Raw genomic sequence first — 18,280 nt, forward strand, 5'->3', positions numbered from 1 at the left:
AATAACTGTAACAAGTACCGATTTTCGAAGTGCACGTTAACCATATGCAATCATGTTAACTTAACCTATGTTTTTGATTATGGTGGAGAATCAAATAAATCGAACTTCATCATCTGGATTCTATAATACAATAACCAGAAAAGTTCTTATTCATAAACAGGGCAGGGTTAACAGGGTTTGTAGTCAAAAATAACTTTTAAGTAGTTTTCATTTCGAATCAAAGAATTTGCCACAAAATGGCATCGATTTGTTGTTGCATATTTTGTTATAAATGCATAAATTTCATATTTTGCTTTAAAATGCATATTTTTAACATTTTTATAGCATATTTAGCATATTTTTTAATTTTTCGAACACAAATTATGTTTTTTTGTACTACATATTTTTAAAATTAAAAAAAATATATAAAAAAAAAAATAAATTAAAAAATTGTAAACAGTAAAGAAATATCTATCTAAACTCCTTTGGACAAGTAGGTGAAAAGTTACACTCATTTGAAAAAAAATGTCTAAACCATTGATAGTCTTTCTCTCTTCTTGAGTTGTCTTTAGAAAAAAAATACACGCATCCAAATTTCATTGAGTTTTGAGTGTAATCTGTGTCACAAACCAACTGTAATTTAAGGAAACAGAATGTTACAGAAATCACTCGAAATAATAAACTTGAAAAATGTAGAAAGAATATTGGTTCCATATTATTATATTACATTTTTATTATTAAATTTTCGTTTAAAATTTTGTGATTTTTAATAAAACATATGAATTTTTTATACATTTCGTTTATACGATTCGTTTCGTATAGTGTAACTTCATGAGAAAATTACGCACTATCGAAATTAATTTCGAATCGAGTTTTATTTCGATCATGACTGCGATAATTACCTTCCTGTTGTGTAATGTGTGAAGCTGTTTTGAGTTTGTACAGCCGCTTGAACTTTGTTCTGAACTACACTAAGCATATCGAGTAAGAGAATATGTATTCATTCATGACGGCTTGATCTGTATAAGTACAATAGTTAATTAAATGTTTGTAGTTTTGCAGCCCCTTTATTTTGGATTAAGTAAAAAGTCAATATATTTTAGGAATGCAATATTACACATTTTTTATTTTTATATTGTTTTTATGTTGTAATCAATACAATGTTACAATGCTGGAATTTTCAAAATAGTTTGTATATAGTTATTATTTTTCATTAATTTTACAAATACAAATATTTATTGTCATTGATGCTGAAGTTAAGATGAAGGATGATCATTATAAATAAATAATAAAAAAAATCATACATTCTGCGCTCATTTTTATTGCTATTTGTAAAGCTGCACATTTTCTAATACGTAGTGACATGTGGCCTTTGTATGTTTATAGGAATTATTTATATCATGTGGTGATTATTGTTATTTTAGAATAAGACGACGAGTTTTGTGCGAAAGTCTATTTTTGTTTAAATTTTATTAAACATATTAAAATTGTACGTATGTATGTAGTTGTGTATAATAAGTTGTAGGCGTTTTAAATAAATTATTTTTAGTTTATAAATCTTAAACAAATTAATTTCTTAATTATATTATACAAATAAAATATTTTTGATTTGTTTTCAATCGAGAAGTACTTCGTTGCTAGTGAACAATTGTTTCAATAAAAAAATAATAAGAACATAAAGATAAATATTATTATATAATTAAGTTATTTTCTATAAAGAAAAATAGATATATAAATGGACAGTTTAATTTAATTAAATGCACATGGCAATGATGCGACGTATATTAAGTGTTTTTTGTTTTTTTTATACAAAAATTAAAAAAATAAATATATGTATTTTGATTTGAATTATTAATGTTAATCACACACTTCTTTTACGGAAAACTTGTTTACTTTCTTTTGATTTAAGAAATTCTTAAGGCTTTAATGTAAATACGAGTATATAAATAGTTTTATAAATGAAAACGAGAGGAGGAAGCATTTTTTAATAGATGTTCATGTGTTTTGCAATTTTGTTATGAATTTTTGATGTGAACATGAAGTGTAAATATGTATGTATGTATGTATAAATTCTGCAATTCAGTCAATAGTTATTTCGAGTCTCATTTGTATGGTTTGTTTGATTTGTGTACATATATGGTAAATTTGTATTAAATACTATTTTAAGGCATAATTTTGTAAGAAAAAATAAATTTTCAGAGTTTTGTGTACTTTTAAGGAGCACAGGAGAAATCTCAAACGCAGCCATACTCATACCAAATACTATTATTTTTATCTTCCGGTCGTTTATTACGCATTAGTTTATTATCATCCTGATTGACATCCATATCACGATTGCTGCTGCCACTTCCAGCAGCAGTGGTAGTTAAAGGTGTTTCACTGCCACTTAAATTAGTAGAATTTCCACCAATTATATTATTAATGCGATTGTACATAAGAAAAGTTGCTGGATTTTCTGATTTTTGAGTTGAAGTTGGAGTTTGTGGTTCAGCTGTGTTATTTTTTCCACTCAAAGTTGCAGTTGAACTGCTATTACTACCACTTCCACCTCCTCCACCTCCACTGCCATCAGCTGTTTCGGGGATTTTTTGATTCTCATCTATCAAATAAACGGTACGCCTTGAACCAGCTGCCCCCAATGTTAAACTGCTTCCTGTTACATCAGGCGCCTCCAAACTTTTATTAAAAAAAGCAAACAAATTAGAACAATGCAGAATTAATAATTATTAGTTTTTCAATTGCAGCCAGAGATAAAAAACTATCTAATTATTAAAAATAATAAATTTAAAAACATCTCAAGCATTTTAGTACATTTGCCCCTCATTAATTAGTTTTTTTTTTTTTTTGATTTTTGGCAAGAAAATTATTTATATTTTTAAAAATGACGTTACAAACGATCAAAAGCTATTTACGAAGAACATCGAAAATATTGTTAAGGAAAAGCAATTTGTACAATGCATGTACATATCAATGCAACTACACAATCGAAAAAAATACATAAAGATCAATTGTTCCGTTATAAATAAAGATTAGATGTAAAATAAATGTGTCTATTGAATCGTATTTTCAACGACAATAAATATAAAGTTGGAGTATTGGATTTCTTTTAAAATTCTATGATATAAAATTCTAAATACATACATATTTTTTGTTAGTTTAGCAGAAGCTACCTTTGGAACTTATTTAATTAGATAAGAGCTGAATGATTACTTATAAAAAGCATTTGTATAGTTGCATGTATTGCGAACAATAAAATAAATAAATGAAAAAATTAATATTAGGAATATTAGGAAAAAAACAACAAATAGAAATGTGAAAAATATTATTATTTTCAGCTTTAAAGCTTAGCAATTTTAGTAAATATTTTACTTAAATTTAAATTAAATTTAAAATTTGCAATTTAATTCTTTTTTTGTGTTCACGTTAATATTTACCCAATTACACAGAACATTCCCAGAATTTTATTATAATTTTACTATATAATTAAATAAAAGAAATAATAAAAAAATAATAAAGATTTTCAATTGTATAATAGACCGTTTCTGTAAGTATGTACATTAAAGGTGCCCAAATAAATTAAATTTTGCTTGAATGGGTCTCATTTTGTTCATTAGTGTCACAACTACATATACTGTTTTAAAATTTCGACCAATCGTATAACGGGAATCCGTGCTCGATTGAAAAATGTAAAATTGTTTTCGTTAAGATAACTGCTTTATACAAAAACATGCTATCGTTAGGACAACAGATTTTCCTTATAGGAATCAATAAGACTTTTTTATTTCTTCAAAAATTGTACCATGAAATTGCATTTTCTTAACATTTATACCAAATTCTTAATCGATTTCCGGTAAAGTATTCCCGTAATCCGATTGGGCTAAATTATTAATTTTATAAAGATGGTAATACATAAAATTGTTTATGGTAATACATATTTGTCTCAAACAATTTTAACATACATAATTAAATATTAAATTTAGTTAATTTAGATTAACTAAATTTAATATTTAATCGAACCTGTCTTAGATACAATTGATAAAAAAAAACATTTCTACCAAAACCAGAAGAAGAAAAATATAAATAAATGAAATTTTTTAAATATTAATAATAACATCAAGAAAACAACATTACCCGTGCACGCTATTTCTACGTGAATTATTTAAATCCGTACGTTTTTGTGATTGCAAACTACTCCTCATAGTACCACCACGAGAAATGGAATGGTCCAAAACATCACTAAAGATATATGAGTAAAAATAGATATTTTTATAAAATAATAGGAAATAATCTAGAAATATAAATTTTGCTTATTTTTGATAAATTTAAATCTCGGACCTGGTTATTTGGGTCTTTTTAAGTTACAAAAATATGGCATAACTAGAACTTATTTAAAACTGGAGCTATATATGTACTACGGATTCTCATTGGGACTGGGGGGCTACTGCATATTTGGATTCGAACGAAAAAGTTTTCGAAACACAGTGTACATATTTAACACACAAATTCGAACATTTTTGTTTTCGAATCGAGTTACAGAGTAATCCCCCTGGTGTTCACAAATCGCGAATCCAGGATTTATGGATCGGGATTGGCATCCCTAATTTGTTGCTCAAAAAATTTAATATAAAAGTAATTTTATGCCGAAAATTCTCTATTCTCTATTGGCAGCAAGAAATTTTGTATTTAGATAAAAAGTTATATTTAAAATCAATATAAATAATTATATCTTCCTTCCCATTATGACAATTTTTAAAATATAATACATACACAGGACAAGTGTGAATATAAAATCTCTATCATCCATGATTGTAGAAAAAAAATAATGTAAAAGTGACCTTTAAAATAATCTCTGAAATATTTTTATACATTCTGCAGTGTGTAAAAATATTAAATTTACTTTATAAACGTATTTACATAGGTACATCAATTGTTCTTTAAAGGACAATCTATCAAAAATAAATAAGAGTACATACCGCTGAAGACTTTGACGTATTGGAATATTGCGCTGCAATAAATGGGTATCCGAGTTAATCGAAAGTGGTTCTTCGGTACTATTATCAGAATCATTGCCACCTGATTCGGAACCAATCATAAACTGTGATTGAGTTAAGCGGGAGTCATCAATCCATGAACGACGATTCTAATTATATAGACAAGAAAATACTTTAGAAATCGAAATACATGTGCATTTATTTATATTTATTTAAAAGTTTATATATTACTTACACGACTTGGAACTTTATTCATCAAATCTGAACTGGCTTTTTTTACACGTCTTACCAAATTACTAGCAAATGGTTTTCTAAAAAGAAAATAAAAAAACAGGGTATGTAAATGAAACAAATTATATCCAAAATGCGAAATAATTTAAAATTAAACAAAGCAAACGTTGATACATTGTAATATACACTGTTTTTTTACACAATGCGGAAATTATTCCACATAATATCAGCAAAATTCTTAAACACATGCAGTACTTTTTACTAATTTTTGTAAATTTTGCGCTAAAGTTCATCATAACTATATGTATGTATTATACGACAGATTTCATTCGCAGTTGAAGTGAAAGAATTGCATGTGTATGTATAAAGTTTAAAAAAGCGTTGAATACAATGTGTCAATATGTAAGCGCCAATATTATTAAAATAAAAAGTACTTTTTTGGTACAACAGCTTCTGATTTTTTAAAGAGTTCCATAATCTTTTCCTCTAACTTTTCTTTTTGGCGATTCAAGTTGTGTACACATTCTGTGTAACTCTTCTCCTCTTCGTGGAAATGTTTTTTATCTTCTAGCGATAGGGTTAATAATTCATGGTATTGCTTAAGTAGATGAGAAACATTTTCCATTAATGTTTTACGTTCTGTGTCTAAATCTCCATTTTGTTGCATCAACATCTAAAAAAAAATAAAATCAACATCTAAGTAAATAAAATATCAGAATTTATGTATGTATGTTTATGAAGTGTAATTAAAAAATAATACCTCACAGCGCTGTGTTGATTTCGCATACTGTATTTCTAGCATTTTCAATTGATCATTTCGACTGCCCAACTCTCCAGTGAGTTCGTTGTTTTGTAGTTTTAGTTTACCATTTTCCATACGTATCATTTTGTATTGTTCTTGAATATTTTTGTATTCATTCTTAAATCGTTCACTGGTTGCGAATAAGTTACGAAAATCATCTGTGAGCTTTGAATGTTCAGTACGAAGAATGGCAAGATCTTCGGAACAAGATTTCATCGATGTATTTTGACGCTTTAAGTCATCAATTTGCGTTTCTAAGACAACAATGTGTTCCCGAAGTTCGCGCGACTCATTACGCAAGTCCCTTACTACTCCCTTGAGTTGTTCTTTGCCCTTGTTAAGGGATTCGTATTCCGATGATAGCTGCTCGTGTAAACATTGCAATGTAACTTGATCCTGTAGAAGGTTTTTATGCTCTTTTTTGAGCTGTTCATTTTCTTTCAACAGTACATCTTTGTCAGCAGCCAATTGAGAATTGGCCAATTGCAATGCAACATGTTGTGTATTTAATGAGGTTATTTGTGAACCTAATGTAGCAACATCAACTTTAAAGCGCGCATTTTCGGCTTGTAGTTGGTCATATGTTGATTGTAATGCCACATTTAGCGCACTTAGTTGGGTGTTGGCTTCTGAAAGTTTTGTTAATTCCGCTATTTCAAAAACTTCAGAAGCCGAAGATAGTTCTATGTTCTTTTCAACGGTAAATACTTCTTTCCGATGACAAAGAACACAAATATCTGATTTAGCATTACCATTTTCTGATTGTTCCTTAGAAACATTGAGCATAATTTCACGCACGGTTTTAAATGTTTCCGGATTCCGTACCAATTTTTCTACAACTGTTTCTACATTCAACTCAGTTTTTTCATCTGTGGGATCGACATTTAAGCCAAGTTTTTCCAAATTGTGTTTCACTTTATTAGTGGCCAGAGTACCAGTGACCAAATCATTGCGTAGAGTAGCAATTGTTTGCAAATCAATATCTCGTTGGGATACCAGTTCCTGATTTTGCACTTCCAAGTCATTAAGACGAACCTGAGTAAGTTCAGCTTCTTCTAGTGACTTAGTTAAGCGTAATATTTCCTTAGTTTGATTTTCGACTACTGCACATTGACTATCCAACAACACTGATTTCTCTTCGAGGTTTTCTTTTAGTTTTGCCACTTCTTTAGCAAGGCTGGCATTTTCCCGTTCGAATGTATTGAGTTTAGCTTGCAACTCATACACAGTTTCTTTAGTATTTTCAAAAGTCTTCACTTTCTCTACGTATTGTTCAATTTCTTTTGAGCGCGAATCTGCCATACGTTCTAAGTCATCGGCACGGCGTTGTACACTTTCGTTAAGTGTCTGAATACGTTGTTTTTCCTTATTCAGTGTTTCTACTTGTTTTTCCAAATCTGATATTTTCGTGCGCTCCACCTCACGTTCTTGACTTTGTTTGTCGTAGGCCTTCTGCCGTTGATCTAAAGTTATTTGCATTTTCTTATTTTCCTCTAAAGCATCTTTGAATACATTTTCTAGTTCAATGTTTTGTTGAGATAGACGTTGAATGTTGTCTTGCATCTGTTCAATTTTTAAACTTAATTTCTTCTTTTCTTTCTCCAATTCTAACATTTTATTGGTGGATTCGTGGAAAGACGATTCTTTTAGTTGGTCTAGTGCAGCCGTAAGCCGCCGATTTTCAAGCTCAAGTTTTAATGCACGTGTCTGCAAAAAATAACAAATTCGATTAGTATTTTCTAGATTGTAATTACATAAAACATCGTAATCAAACATTTTTTAAATTTGTCATATATACTCAAATTTGTACGTTAAAAGATTAAAGAGATATATTTAGCTTCAGATTTTTCGTTTAAATTTAAAATACAAATTCCATTTTTTTACCTGTGCATTATTTGTCAATTGTTCAGATAAACTATTGTCACCTGAATTACACTCTTCGTCATTATCAGAAAATGACTTGTCCATGTCTAAAGTACTATTAAGATTCTTGGCGACCAATTGAAGTTGAGTATTCTCTTCAATCAATTCCTCTAATCTAGAACGATCGGAGTCTCTTTCCAGTGCCATGTCATTTAGTTTTTGTTTATATTTAATGATTTCAGACTCTAGAGTCATAACATGTTCCGATCTTTTGCGCCAACGTTGCAATTGTTCTTCCAACATTTCCCTACAAAAAGAATAATTAATTAAATTGTACACCGTATAAAAATTAATCTTACTTTGACTCTAAGAGCATTCGATTATCTTCGCGAAGTTCTTCAACCCTTGTTTTATAGAACTCGGAATCTGTTAGTTTCTCTTTAAATTTTTGTAGTTCTATTTCTAAGCGATCTGCTCTTTCGGCGCGTTCTCTTAAAACATCCACCTCATCGCGGTAGGCTGACGCACGTTTTGCTTCAGAATACCACTCTTGGCTCTAGATTAATAAAAAATAATAAAATGCATTGGAATTATGTAAAAATGTACACAATGGTTTAACCTACTTCTAAACGAAGTTTTTCATACTGAGCATTTTTGTGTTCTAGTTCTTCGCGTAGTTCCAATTGGCCCTCTGACTTCTCCTCACTAAAAAAAATAATGAATATAGTGTTTCACATTTTTAAAGACTGCATTACAACTTACAGCTCTTGGCGCAATTTTCTTAGTTTTGATTTTAAATCCGCCAATTCAACTGCCATATGATTGTTTTCTGTATTTGATGAGGACGAAATCGGAGTTGCTGTCAGTCCACTTGAAGCCGATAATGACAAATTGGAAGAATTGTCACCACAGCCGGAAGTGCTCAATATATCGCGTTCCGTACACACCGATGAAATCCACTTTAAGTACATGCTATCACGTTCTTTGGTTAATCTTAAAATGTGATTATACATGGCCTGAGGCGTAAGTAAATCCAAAGATTCTTCCGTCAGAACTAAGCTATGATTATCGGTGACCTAAAGTGTTAGAGAACATGATATTGTGTTCCTTATTATTTTATTTGTTTAAGTGTTACCTGTTTTATTAACTCAACAATGGCATGTTGCGTTTCCACATCCAATTCTTTTATTCTACCAATAAAAAGCTCTTTATTTGGACACTGCACTGCAGCACCTAGTAGTAGTGTTAATAATATTTTCATTTGTTCCAAACCCTGTTTAGTTTCCGGATGATAACCGAGTATATAACAATCTGGTAGCACCAAAATGGTCTGTCCAAATTCATCTTCAAATAATGATTTTAAATTCCGTACTATACATTCAAAATTTTTGGCTCTAGCAATGCATAAAGCCACGTCGTTGTTATCATTTATTTCGCTTGGATTATTTTGGGGTTCCGGATCGATCTGAAGCCATACACTATGAATGATTTGGCCGTCAAGGAGAGAAGAATAACCGGTAAGAATTTCAGGTCGAGAGAGGCAGGATTCCAACTAAATCGAATAGAATACAAATATAATGTATAAAGTTATATTTTATTTGAAAATATTGTAAAATTCATATAAAACCCTAAATAATTTATTTATAGATTAAATCCAAACAATCAAATTATTTTAGTTAATTATTCATAGCTCAAAAATACTTAATAAGTTCTAAAAGTTCTAGTTTTCAAGAGTTCTAGTCATAGAGTATATGTTTCTCTATGGTTTTAGTTTTCAAGAGACGAAAGAAGTTCTACAGTGACTTCATAAATGCAAAACAAAAAACCAATACAATATTAAAATGTATAGAACAGTAAGAACCTTACAAGCTCTATGTACATATCGTCATATGAAATTCAAAAAGCCCTAAGTTACATTGAACAAATTTTTCAGAAGCAAAAAACCTTCTAAAATGATAAATAATACAAAATTTTTCGACATTTTTCCAAGTTAAGCTCATTTTTTATTGACAAATTAGTATTTGGTTTTAATTACGGAGATATGTAACTTACGCCCTTGAGAATTTGTTTTTTTAACCCAAAAGGGCGTAAGTTAAATAGTAAGTTTCAACATTTTTAACTAAATTAAAACCTGTTTTTGTTGGTCAAATAGACCGAAACATGGAAAGTATAAGGCTTCTTTGTTTTCATAAAGATTTTCGGAGATTCAAATTTTTCTTCGATAAAATTCTAAAGCTGTTAAAAAATCTATAAATCGCAACGTTTCGCTAAAAGTGTCATTTTTGTTTTATTTGATGCCAATTTTAAAATTTTAATGAATTTTAAAGTATAATCTTTTGATTTCGAAGATAGCGACCTTGATTTTGATTGTAGGAGTGTAAAATTTAGCAGGAACATGTATTTTAATAATCAATCAAAAAGTCAATTTTGATTTTTTTCGTAATTTAGGGCGTTTTGGATTTCATATGACGATATATAGATTCTAATAGAGCTACTTAGTTTATGAATAACTCTATGATTGATGTATGTAGTTCTCAAACGTTTTTGTCCGTTTTTGAAGTTTTCTCCAAGGTTTATTTGGGATATAAATCATATTATGTTCGACCGATTAATTTTTAAATTTATTTATTTTAGCCCATATGTTTCCTTTATACAATATAATTTACAATGTATATAGATAAAAACAAATGCAAAAAGGGAATTAAGAGTACAATGTAAAAAAATATGAAATATACAAGTAAGTGGTCAAGTGAACCAACCAGATTTGTATACTAGTCTGATGTTAATTTACCTACATATGACTAAACATATTTGCACAATAAACAAACTTTATAGACATGTACAATAAAAAATAATTTAAATTATATTTGTACAGTTGTTTTAATTATTTTGCTTTCGTAATACAAACATAATTAAACTTGAATTGTTCTAAACAAATCTAACTTTATATTTTTTAGCTAATATGTATGTACAAACATACATACATACAAACATATGTACATATGTATGTATATGTTGATCCAAACACATATTTTTGTATTATAGATAGCTATGTATGTACGTTTTTATTATTGTGGCAATATGTATCATTGACCTTGTAATTGTTGCGAATGGCAAGAGGAACTCTAAGATAGTAATAGTTAGAACTATTTACATAAAATATATTCTATATTGAAATGTGCTCCTAAATAGATATACATACATGCATGCGGAAATTAATATCTAAATTTATGTTTTTGTTATTTTTATATAAGATGCCATAGTGGGAAAGTAAAATTAGTAAATAAGGTAAATGTATAATTAGAATACGAGAGCGATTTATAGTGATGGAACATGCAATTGTAATGTATTCTGTATCTAACATAAAATTTGTGATTTTTAACTAAAAAATATTCCCTTACAAGAAACCGTACGCAAAAAAAATATGTATGTTAATATTAATAAAAATACGTTTGCTGACAAATTTTCAGTATATATAATATTCAAAACAATTTGAATTGTTTTTTATTTTGTTTATTTACATACATATTTCTTAGATTTGCATTGGATTGCCGAAATAGATATAAAAATTGGGGTGCTTTAAAGAATAAGGGCTTTGGACATTTATAGAACGATCTTTATAGAATTGAAAAGAGTGATAAATTTCTTCAAACATATAGGTAATTTTTTCGAATTTTATTATAATAGAAAGATGGTGCTTTCTTATGAAAGTTAAAGTAATTTTCTGAAGTACAAATCATATATAATTTTTTCAATATCATGTTAAAAACAAATTCATGTTAAAAACTAATAATTATTCATTGAGTCTTCATTGGTTACATGTACAATGGCGAACAAATACGAACACACTTATATGTACTTCATCTAATGAGCCAGATGAACCTTAGACGCCCAGAATACACTTTCTGTGTTTGCACAATATGTATAGTTAATAGTGGGTATAAAAATTGCATACAATCAAATCAAACAATTATTTATGATTTTAACCATTTAATACTATTTTTAACCAATGACTCGAGTTATACTCGGTCAAAGATTGTCAACCCAGCTACAGCTGTGTAAACCGAAAGTTTTTCCTCGGGACAGGACTATTAGCCACAGTCGAAGTTGAAGTAAAAGCATCATAGGTATAAAAATTAGGTGAGTCTTGAGTCAACAAGAATACAAGTATTTTTGTTGTAGGTGTACAACTCTAATAATTAGAATTAAATAGATATTAAATTTTAAATACTAAATGAAAATTCATAAAATAGTTTTGATAATTTCAACAGTGTTCTGGAGTATCAAAAAAAACTTAAGCACGTGTAAATTACTTTTAACACCTGTTAAACTGTTACAGATTTTATTTGTTGACATGTTTGTTTTTTTTTAACAAACCTACCCTTAAAATGTTTGCCGTTTTCCATTGTCTTCTTAAGATGTCATGACTAACAAACAATATACATATTGTACATACACTTATGTATGTACATATAAATAGACTATTGTATTAAAAATGTTATAAACAAAGAATAGTTATAAATTTTAAACTTACCCACGAAACAAGTGCACCATTGATGAATTCATCAATTTCGTTTGCTGAGACAGCAGCACCCGCTACAGCAGCAGCTGCCATTATTTAAGGTTATTATCTTTTTGAAGTAGTTTAGCCAACTAGATACTAAATGAAAATACGCACAACATATGCAAATATAAAAAAAAAACATATATGTACATATGTTTATAAAAAAGCAATATATTTTATTTTAAAACCGCTTTGAATATAATTTCTTTTTTATCATTTTTAAATGATTGTATTTATGTCATGCTTCTTTTCTTTTTTATTACTGTAACAAACAAAGCCTTTTTTTAATAATACTATGCCAATATTTTTTATTGTTTTCACAGCGGAGTCTCAAAAAATGGATTTGGAGCAATCTTGATACCAACAAACTTCCAACAACTTTACAAAAGGCAATAACGTATGGTATTACAACAATTCACATCAAGTTTTTAAATTATAAATGCACATTATTACAATTATTACTATTATTATTTTTAAAATGTAGACAAATAATAGCACTTCATAAAAATATATTAAGAAAAATACATTTTCTGACCAGAGCCCTGCGCCGACAAATATTAACGGCGGCTAACACTAAAAATATCGACGGCGGCTTAAAATCGACTGTAAGCCGGCTAAGTTTTCAACTACGCTCAGTTTTTAAATTTTCATCGATTTTAAATAAAAACGGAATCCGTGAGATTAAAGAGTGGGATTTTGGAAGCAAATACTTTAAAAATCGGGATTGTCGACCAGAGTAGGACATTTTTGTATTCGTGAATACTATTTTATGTATTTCTCTCGTTATACAACTCATTTTCACGAGATTTATTTAAAACTCACGGGACCTATGTATTTTTATTTCAACTCTTCATTTTTATACCGTTCACCTTCCTGCGAAGGGTATATATAAGTTTGTCATTCCGTTTGTAATTTCTATAATATAATTTTTCGACCCTATAAAGTTGTATATACATATATATTCTGGATCCTTATAATTAGCGGAGTCGATTGAGCCATGTCCATCCGTCTGTTGAAATCAATTTTCTGACGACCCCAGATATCTTCGAGATCAAAAATTCTTTCAGACATGCTTTCGAGAAGTTTCAGCAAAATCTGTTCATAAATAACGGTAATATGTCAAAAAAAAGCGAGATTACCTCTGACAATTTCGCAAATAAATGAGAATTTGTGTGCATGCATACGCAAGAAAACATACAGCTTAATATGGTCCCACCCGACCTGAGTTTCGAAAATAAAGATTATTCAATAAAACGAAGAAATTTCGAAATAAAAATTTTCGAGAAACATGGAAAATTTTAAAAATTTAGAATCCTCGATAATTTTATGACAATACGTGTTTTTCGTTAAAATCTCGAATCAAAAATGTTCGAGAAATTATCTAAGCTTCAAAATTTCTCGAAGGTTCATTTTATTAAAAGAACTTCGATAAATTGACGCCAATTATTTATTAATGATACTGTGATCTCGTTTTTAGCAATGCAAAAGACTCGAAAATGATATTGCAACTGTTTGTTTGGCAAACGATAAAGTAACGACATTTTTATTTTTGCAATCAAAAGAACAAAACATAACATGTGAGTAAGAATTATTTGTGAACGGTGTTAAAATCGAAAGTGTAAGTTAATAAATATAAATAAATTAAAAGTGAAAAGAAATTTAATTAATCGAAATTGAAATGGATTGAAAGAAGAGAAATTATATTTCTATCAGTGTGACCATTTTGGCATTTTTGCAGCTAGATTTAGCATTTTTTATTTTGATTTAGCTGTAAAATTTTAATTTAGCATTTTATTTAGCATTTTTATAAAATATTTTTAGCATTTTTAGCTTTTTTTGCAATTTTATTATATAAACAAAAAAAAAAGACAAATTTTTGCAAAAAAGATTTATATTGGAAATAGGTTTAACCGAAAAAATCAGAATTAAATGTCTACCCAAACACAAGCAACATGAAATATGAGAAATGTAACAATTTACACTGTAATTCTAAATAATGCAAAAAGATTCATAAAGATAAATAACTTAAAATTACGCCAATACAAGTGAATACTTTAAAATGTTGTATTCTAAAATATTTTTCTGGAACCCAATGCTTTTTTAAATTCGAGGTGATTCAAGAGATTTCATATATTTTTACAAATACGTTCAGTACGCTATTTTACAAACTAATACTTTTTGTTTGCTCATGGAATGAAACATATAATTTTGGAAAAGGCTATGTATGACAGTTAATTAACAAATTTTATTTTTTCCTATACGAAATAAAGATGTTTTAATTTTTATCATCCTTCAGGAGTTCTTGTTAATTTATTGAAAATAAGTATTGAAAAAAATCAATAATATATAATTAAGACTTTCTCATCCTACTTTTTGTTCTTTTTATTTTTACCAAATTTTTAGTAATTTTGTTGTCACGTTTTTTTTAATTAAAAAAATACATAAATTTCGAAAATATTATTGACAATTTATTCCAGAATTACAAACTTACGGATTTGAATATATCTCTCAATTCATTTCATACATTCTCATATATATTTTTCCGAAAAAATCTTGGAAGTATGAGTTATAAACCTGACATCTATTATTTCAACGGAATTTTCAATATTTTTGTGACATGAAAACCATTTTTAAAGTGTTTTGAGGAAGACAAATAAAATTGTTTATATAAAAAAAGTAAAACTAGAAATATTATACTTTTCCTTCCGAAAACACATATAGGTTTTATACCATGAGCAACTAGTGTAATTAATAGAGTTTTAATGTAATTTTTGCATTCAGAAATATTTTAAAGTTAGAGACATTACATATTGTTAAATTTACAAAAATTTTGAAATAATTTTTAGCATTTCTGTTTATCTTAATACCACGGAACTTAATTTTTTACCCTACTCCACTATACTACGTTTGAGTATACTAATCGGTTAAGAATCATTTTCTGAATCGATTAAGCCATGTAAGTCTGACCGTCTGGTAGAGGTTGAAATTTTCAAAACAATAAGCACGTATGCTTTTTGATCCAATGACAAAACCTTTTAAAAATGGTTAAAGTCCGTCCTTTATTTTACCTAGCCCCCATACATATACAAATGTATAAAGCCTTTCTTAGAAAATTAGTTTAAATATATTGAAACCAAGGTTCAATTCAACATAAATGCTTTATTACGAAAAATAAATCAAATTTTATACTCATATGGTCAACTACGGCAGAATATACTTTCTTACTTGTTATAAATTACAATGAATTTCAGTTACAAATTAATATGAATTGTTCATAAAAACACTAAAAAAAGTTTAGCATTTTTTTTTTGGCATTTTAAAATCAATTTAGCATTTTTTCTAACATTATTTTGGATGGGATTTAGCCGCAACATTTTTTGAGACCTGGTCACACTGATTTCTATATAAAATATAACAATAAATTTATGGCCAACAGCAAGAGCAGTCAAGTATCTTTCAAAGATCAACAACAATAGCTGTCAATTAACAGGAGTACAAAGTGCTATTGTACAAGACTGTCATTAAACCGATATGTCCCCATAATACGTGAGGAGATCAAACTCTACAGTTTATCCTACCTGTCGAAACTAATGGATCACCCAAATCCCCTTGCCTGGAAGTTGCTGCTATTTGAGGGTCATAGACGGAGAATGGAAACCCTGGATCTTGCCAGATGATCAAATCGAGAACTTGTGTTGAAACTGCACTGGCAGTAACAACGTTAGTCATAGTTTAGGTTAAAATTTTAATAATTATTGTAAATTTCTACTTAAGACAGATTCAATAAAAAATAAATAAATAAAATGAAAATAAAAATAACAGGTTAACAAAAATTATAAGGTTCGTAACCTTATAATTTTTATAGTTTATACCAAAGTATATCAATATGTATTTACATATTTGAGTACATATATGACCAATTATCAAAGTTTTTTTAATTTTAGAGTTAAAAAAAAAAAAAAAAAAAAAAAAAAAATGACACATTCAAAATATTTTGTGTGATTATAAACAGACCCAAGGTACAAGGTATATTTATTTTATAAGGTAGTGTTAAGGGCGAATTCAAAAAAACTTGGGCGAATCGAAATACAACACTGTACAGTATTTGTTTTTGTTTAGGCGAATTCTGGTGTAGGCACAATGTCAAAAACAGCTGATTTATAATATGAGGCGAATTTGTAAAAATTAAAAAAAAAAGTTGTTTGTAAATAAAAGATTTTTTGAAATATAATAAAATTGTTAAAATTCTTCGTAAGTAGCCAAAGAATTTGTCCAGCGTTTAGAAAGTTGTTTAATGATTTTCCCTATTAGGAACACTCTTCGGTCTAGACAAGAAAATGCTAAAATAACGTTTGTCGGCTGATCAGTGGAAGGCTTGTTTGCAGCAGAAGGACACAAAGGCTCAACAATTATTTATGGATATAATTATTTTAAATAATTGCCTTTTCAAGTTTTTAGTGAAATCTTAAACTACATAGAACTAAAACAGAATGGAATATATATCGTCAGTATATTATTGTTTTGCTCCACCGACCATTTTTGAAAAAAATTATGTTTCTATATATTTTGGAGGTGCTCTTACCGATTCCGAAACCCGTATCTCGATATCATCTATAGTTTGCCAGATATTTTAGATTTTTGGGGTAATTTTGGCCTTTTTCGCGATTTTGATTTTTTTGAACCGCACCATTTCACGATATGTTGGAAGATCGTTTGGGCACATTAAAAAATGTCCCACCTCCAGCCTCCACTTTCTTCCCACATATTTTGCAACAACGCATTGTTTTTTTTTAATTTCACAATAATAACACTTTTATCACTCACAATTTTTCACAATTTGATTATAAATTTAGTTTTACTTTTAAAAGCACACTTTTAAATGTCAAATTAAAAATATAAACAAACTTTGACATTTTGCATACATTAACCAAACGTAAACAAAGTTTGACATTAACTCTACACCGCGGCGAAAAAACATGAATGTGAGCAAAAAATAGTCAGCTGTTTTGTTAACACTACCTTATAAAATAAATATACCTTGCCAAGGTATATTAATTATAAGGTAGTGTTAACAGAGCAGCTGATTGTTTTTTGCTAATACACTTTTGATTTTTTTTATATGTAGTTTGACAGTGTGCTGGTACTTTGAAGTGTAGGCATGCTGTCAAACTCCATATATAAAAAATAAATGAATTCGCTCCGTATTTCTGAATTCGCCGACGACACTACCTTATAATTAATATATCTTGAAACAGACCCTAATCCGTTCGCGTCAATCATTTTGATCGAGGGGCGCAAAAGTTATAGCGGTTTTCACTTAAATATTTAAAAGCTTTTAAAAATAGTATTTATATATGTAATATTTGAAAAAAAAATTGCACATAATTGTAAAAATAATTCAAATTTAGCGCATTAAATACATACCATAAGATTTACTTTAAAAAATTTTAAAAATACACAGTAAGAAATTTCATTTCAGTAATTTTTTAACTTGTTGCTTATAGTTTTTGAAAAATCGCGAATTAGTAAAATTTAAGAAAAAACTGTTAATATCTGAATTCTACGAGCTTGATTTATAAGGGAATGCAAATAAAAAATTATAGTTTGAATGAATTAAATATTTATAGAGTGATGCTTTTTGATGCTAGGTACATTTTATTTGGCCCACAAAAACTACAATTATTTAACTTTTTTGATGCGCCACAGTTTTACATTAAAGTATTAAGAAAACTTGCAAATGGTGATAATTTTGACAAATTTTGAGCATCATCCTTGATGTGCCTTGCCAAAATGTGCTTAGATAAAAGTGACGTCTTTGTAGCTTACAAGGACATTTTAAATACATTTATG

At 28.5% G+C, this 18,280-nt stretch overlaps 1 protein-coding gene and 1 long non-coding RNA gene across 6 annotated transcripts; one reads left to right on the top strand and one right to left on the bottom strand.

Moving 5' to 3' along the window:
* Nucleotides 1–1,103: 1,103 nt before the first annotated feature.
* Nucleotides 1,104–17,406, bottom strand: LOC119599718 (girdin). Of its 5 annotated transcripts, none has more exons than XM_037949777.1 (13): nucleotides 17,013–17,406; nucleotides 12,401–12,526; nucleotides 9,002–9,418; nucleotides 8,629–8,942; nucleotides 8,490–8,571; nucleotides 8,226–8,422; nucleotides 7,888–8,173; nucleotides 5,962–7,710; nucleotides 5,636–5,874; nucleotides 5,206–5,281; nucleotides 4,953–5,119; nucleotides 4,111–4,215; nucleotides 2,214–2,655 (listed from the first exon to the last, which is right to left on the bottom strand). In XM_037949777.1, exons 2-13 carry the CDS (start codon nucleotides 12,479–12,481, stop codon nucleotides 2,214–2,216), a joined length of 4,155 nt encoding a protein of 1,384 aa, XP_037805705.1. In that variant the 5' UTR covers nucleotides 12,482–12,526; nucleotides 17,013–17,406. The 5 variants fall into 5 exon arrangements, with proteins under 5 accessions (XP_037805868.1, XP_037805705.1, XP_037805786.1 ...); XM_037949858.1 differs by lacking the exon at nucleotides 17,013–17,406 and adding an exon at nucleotides 12,796–12,976; XM_037949707.1 differs by lacking the exon at nucleotides 17,013–17,406 and adding an exon at nucleotides 12,792–12,976.
* LOC119600017 lies at nucleotides 16,459–16,946 on the top strand. The gene is made up of 2 exons (XR_005231111.1): nucleotides 16,459–16,681; nucleotides 16,742–16,946. It is a non-coding gene; the product is annotated as an uncharacterized LOC119600017 (long non-coding RNA).
* Nucleotides 17,407–18,280: the final 874 nt, after the last annotated feature.

Source organism: Lucilia sericata, unplaced genomic scaffold, assembly GCF_015586225.1.
Source record: "Lucilia sericata isolate MDLA Ls3-8-SP2 unplaced genomic scaffold, ASM1558622v1 Contig000000F_arrow, whole genome shotgun sequence".
Lineage (NCBI taxonomy): Eukaryota > Metazoa > Arthropoda > Insecta > Diptera > Calliphoridae > Lucilia > Lucilia sericata.